This window comes from Montipora capricornis, chromosome 4 (genome assembly GCF_036669925.1).
Source record: "Montipora capricornis isolate CH-2021 chromosome 4, ASM3666992v2, whole genome shotgun sequence".
NCBI lineage: Eukaryota > Metazoa > Cnidaria > Anthozoa > Scleractinia > Acroporidae > Montipora > Montipora capricornis.
In genome coordinates, this window is record NC_090886.1 from 18,402,949 (window position 1) to 18,408,333 (window position 5,385).

A 5,385-nucleotide genomic window follows, 5' to 3' on the forward strand; every position below is an offset into this window, starting at 1 on the left:
CTAAGCCACCAGTGCGCGGAGGTTTAAATCCTGTTTAAGCTTGCGGCTAGTAAACACGGGTTGAATGGTGTTTTGCACCTTGCTACTACGATCTCTAAGTTGTTGATTGACAGACGCGGCAGCATCCTGATCTTTGTAGGGGATAACTATCCGGATGTCGTCATCGGTATGCTGTTTAGGCTGGTCCACTGCGACTCTCGAGGTGATAAACCTGTTGATGACGGAGTCAATAAGGTGATTCGGATACCTCAGCTTACGGAAAACGTCTCTCAGACGTTCACACTCTTCCGAAAAATGCACCCAAGATGATGATAGCCAGTGCACACGATCAAGCATGGTGACGAGCAAGCCATGCTTGTAGCGGCTGTCCACATGGCTATGATAGTGCAGGAGTAGCCCTGTGTTTGTCAGCTTACTGTAAACCTTTGTTTCAACACATGGTGCGCGATTTAAAAGCTGCACCCCAATGAAAGGGAGCATCCTATTTTTCTCTACCTCCATAGTGCAGCTTACGGCGCTATGGGCGTAGTTCAGGGTATCCAAGAATTGTGTAGCTGCTGCCAGATCCGGCATCCTGACGAGAGTGTCGTCTACGTAGCGGCGGTAAAATTCTGGGAGATTTCCTTGACTTTTTAGGGACCCTTCAATAGAGCACATGAATACATTAGCCAAAAGGGGTCCAAGGGGAGACCCCATAGCTACTCCATCAGTCTGTTTGTGTAGGGCCCCGTTGAACTGAAACAGCTGCCCCTTTGTAGCAACGTGTAGAAGATCAACGAGATCAGTTCTGGTCAAGTTTAGGTCGTAGGTGTCGTTGAACCAGTTGTTCTCTAAAGCTTTGCGTGCCAGGATGTCAATTGTTTCGTCTAAGGGTACGTTTGTGAAGAGCAATGAGACGTCATAAGAGGCGAAGATTTCTCCTGGGTCTTAACTCCACGAATTTCATTTGTGAAGGAAAGATATCTGTGATGGTATGTTCGTTTACCGACAAGGGCTTAAGCATAGCATCAAGCCATTTAGCAAGGGCGTAGTTGTAAGTGCCGTAGCAGATAATATAGGATGCATTGCTAATTGCGTCTTGTGGGTCTTGGGCAACCCGTATAAGTGAGCCAGCCTTGATCCGGTAGGGCAACAATCGCAATGGCAAAATTCTCCTCACTGTTGACTCTACCAGTTTTTCTTTCTCTCCAAGGGGACAGCACGGAATTTGCTTGTATCATTCACAGACACCTCTGATAACAACCTCAGAAATTCCTGCTTATCCATCACAACTACACCTGACCCTTTGTGTGGATTAGTGATCACAATGTCATCACGTCTCTTTAACTCTTCGATGGCTACTAGGAGTGCCTTTGTGGCAGCCAGTTCTTTCATTTTCTCATTGGAGAGACTGCGCTCAAGGCTCCAATAGGCTTTCTCAAAGGATGCTTTCAACTCTATTGGAGATACACGTTGTGGTAAGGCAAAATTCAAACCCCGACCAAGCACAAGCTTCTGGAAAAACGAGAGTTTGAAATCAACTCCATCTATGATGAGATGCGTCAAAATTGCAGTTTTTTGCGCTACGTTTGTATTCTCCGTACAATGACCAGTCTTCGAGCAAGATATCACCAAAAAGTTATCACCACCCATACGCGCAAGATCTCGCGCCTTGTCAACAATCAGATGCACCTCGACGAACATATCTTGAACATCTCATCCTATGAACTCTCGTTTTTCCAGAAGCTTGTGCTTTGTCGGGGTTTGAATTTTGTCTTACCATAACGTGTATCTCCAATAGAGGTGAAAGCATCCTTCGAGAAAACCTATTGGAGCCTCGAGCGCAGTCTCTCTGATGAGAAAATGAAAGAACTGGCTGCCACTACACTTCGATTTGTGGCTCTCAACTACATTGAACGGAAAGGCCTGCCCCCGAAGGCACACCTAGTAGCCATCAAAGAGTTAAAGAGATGCAATGACATTGTTATCACTAAACCAGACACAAGGGTCAGGTGTAGTCGTGATGGATAAGCAGGAATTTCTGCGGTTGTTATCGGAGGCCTCTGTGAATGATACAAGCAAATTCCGTGCTGTCCCCTTAGAGAGACCAAAAAGTAAAGGAAGACTACATAAGTATTACCATCCCCTCCTAGAGAAAGAAAAACTGGTAGAGTCAACAGTGCGCAGAATTTTACCATCAGCGATTGCTGACTCCGTTTGACCTACCGGATCAAGACTGGCTCATTTACACGGGTTGCCCAAGACCCACAAGAGGCAATTAGCAATGCATCCTATATTATCTGCTACGGGCACTTACAACTACGCCCTTGCTAAATGGCTTGATGCTATGCTTAAGCCCTTGCTGGTAAACGAACATACCATCGCTGATATCTTTCCTTCCTTCTTATGACATCTCATTGCTCTTCACAAATGTACCCTTAGATGAAACAAGTGACATCCTGGCACGCAAAGCTTTCGAGAACAACTGGTTCAACGACACCTATGATCTAAACTTGACCAGAACTGATCTCGTTGATCTTCTACACGTTGCTACAAAGGGGCAGCTGTTTCAGTTCAATGGGGCCCCTTTTTGGCCCCTTTTGGCTAATGTATTCATGTGCTCTATTAAAGGGTCCCTAAAAAGTCAAGGAAATCTCCCAGAATTTTACCGCTGCTACGTAGACGACACTCTAGTCAGGATGCCGGGTCTGGCAGCAGCTACATAATTTTTGGATACCCTGAACTATGCCCATAGCGCCATGAGCTTCACTATGGAGGTACAGAAAAATGGGATGCTCCCTTTCCTTGGGGTGCAGCTTTTAGATTGCATGCCATGTGTTCAAACAAAGGTTTACGTTAAGCCGACAGGGCTACTCCTGCACTACCATAGCCATGTGGACAGCCGCTACAAGCATGGCTTGCTCGTCACCATGCTTGATCGTGTGCAAAGGCTATTGTCATCTTGGGTGCATTTTTCAGAAGAGTGTGAACATTTGAGAGAAGTTTTCCGTAAGCTGAGGTATCCGAATCACCTTATTGACTCCGTCATCAACAGGTTTATCACCTCGAGAGTCGCAGTGGACCAGCCTAAACAGCATACCGAGGACGCCATCCGGATACTTATCCCCTACAAAGATCAGGATGCTGCAGTGTCTGTCAATCGACAACTTAGAGATCTTAGTAGCAAGGCGCAAAAGACCATTCAACCCGTGTTTACTAGCCGCAAGCTTAAACAAGATTGAAGCCTGCGTGAGCCCAAGCATAATATCGTAACACAGAAATGCATTGTTTATTTATTCAAGTGTGACCTGTGCGATGTAAGTTATGTCGAGTACACAAAGGGCCACCTTCACACGCGCGTTGAGGGACACCGTCAAAAGGCGTCATCTATTTACAGGCATTATTGCAAAAAACATAACACTGCTGTTCCGAACAATTTCTTAGCACGCTTCAATGTAATCAAGAAATGCATGAACAAATTTGACTGCCTTGTTAATGAAATGCTGTGTATTCAAGATCTTAAACCAGCTTTGAATGTACAGCGGATTCTCTTCGTGCTAAAGTATTCATGTACTTAGCTTGGCACTCTTTTATGCAAATTCACTTCAACCTAGCCTTTTCACAAACCGCATTTTATCCTTATGTAACCTTGATAATGGTGCAAGATGCACCGAAACGTTGGTTTCTATCACTTATATTCCTTGTCACAGTTAACTTATGAGAAAAACAAAGAAATGTCCCATGTGTTAGTTACTAGTACAGACTCAGTAGACATATTGAATACTTTAAGTCATTGGTTATGACAATGCGACTCACGATTTTGTGTTGTTCACACGTCAAACCTTGGCCAGGCCTTGACTTGTCTTCCAGACCATGTCATTGTGCCCTTAGAGATGAAAAAGTCTTCTGCTTCGTCAACTCCAACGCTTTCATCTGACTCACTTTCGTATTCCTCAGCCACTAGAGGGAGTAGGTGAGAATAAAAGTAGATGCTCCAAGAGCGTAAACTGGGTTGCCTGTTTGTACGTGTTACCCCGAAGGAACGAAGCACATGGACACTGAGTTGGGTGGTATCTGGATTTTCCCTGGAGTAATGGTGCATGGGGTAATCCCAAAAAAAAAAGCTTAGGAATCCAATAGGTACTCCTGGAAGAATGGAAGAGCTGTTCTATTCTCTAAACCAGTGGTGGTGGAGTGGAAACTAGTTGCTTGGGCATGGGGAGCCAATCAATGAATTTAGGTTTTCTTCATTGTTGAGACTTTAATTTAGGACACACGAGGAGGTATTAGATTTTAGACGTACAAGATATGTAGTTATTTCTTCAATACAGTGAGGCAAGCTTGGAAGTAATTACAATTATTTTTTTGTTTAACCCATTGACTCCTGGGGGTTCCCCATTGACGAGTAAAATCATCTGGCGTTAGACAGAGTAAAATACTCTGGCGGTAGACAGAGTAAAATACTAAGTAAAGCTTGGTTGGGCTGGAAGTGACTTGATGTTGGTGGAGAAAGGCCATATCATAAAATTATTTTCTTTGTTGCTCGTAGGCTTCTTGGCCTAATCGAACATCAATGTGCTCAACCTCGTTCCCAGGGTCTCTCTTCTCTGCCTCGATGGTTCAGGCTGGTCACGTGTCTGCCAAAATCTAGCAGGTTCACCAAATGTGTGTTAGGGGATGGGTGGCAATGTAGGCCTTGTCGACATTGCGAAAAAGGGAATCAGCAAGCAATAGGCAATGTGAGTGTGTAGAGAATTGTGGTCTTAGTAGTCACCGGAAAGAAAACAAATCCAACATGGATAAGGAAGTGACAAGCCGTAAGGAAGGTTTTCCTGCTAACCGCACGGCCATGGGCTGAGCGTGGTTCTTTCTTTGCACGTTGTTAATTTTTTTTTCTTTTGTAGTTGACCAGACCCAAACTTCTCCTCGGCCATATAGTCAGTGGGACTTCGAATCGCGCAACTTATCATGTTTGTTCGACAAAAGCTGTTTAAAGGTTTATGAATATTCCACTCTTTATCTAGTACAAAATATATTGCCTTTTTGTGTTATGGAAGCGTTTCATTCGAAGCGAGTATTGAATACATAAAAAGCCATTACGTTATCCATGGAATGTGTCGACGTTGCAACTTTCATTGGTAGGGAAGTAACCACCGTACTAAAGATAGCTGTAAATAACGTAATTCTTGAATTATGTGACTTGTGTGACTACTTTGCTAGCCCTTTACTCATGCAAAAAAAAAAAATTTAAATTTAATCATGACTTTTAGGAAAGAAAGCTGTAAGTTGTTAATAGTGTTATTATCGTATCGTTCATACCCATACAACGGCTACGACCGATGGTGAAATCGGAGATTTCACAACGGCTATAAGTGATGGTGCAGTAATTTCGTGCGCAGTCGTTGA

At 44.0% G+C, this 5,385-nt stretch overlaps 1 protein-coding gene across 1 annotated transcript; it reads right to left on the reverse strand.

Moving 5' to 3' along the window:
* LOC138046256 (uncharacterized) lies at positions 1–696 on the reverse strand. Its single transcript, XM_068892936.1, has one exon. The coding sequence runs from the start codon at positions 694–696 to the stop codon at positions 1–3; it is 696 nt and encodes a 231-aa protein (XP_068749037.1).
* Positions 697–5,385: the final 4,689 nt, after the last annotated feature.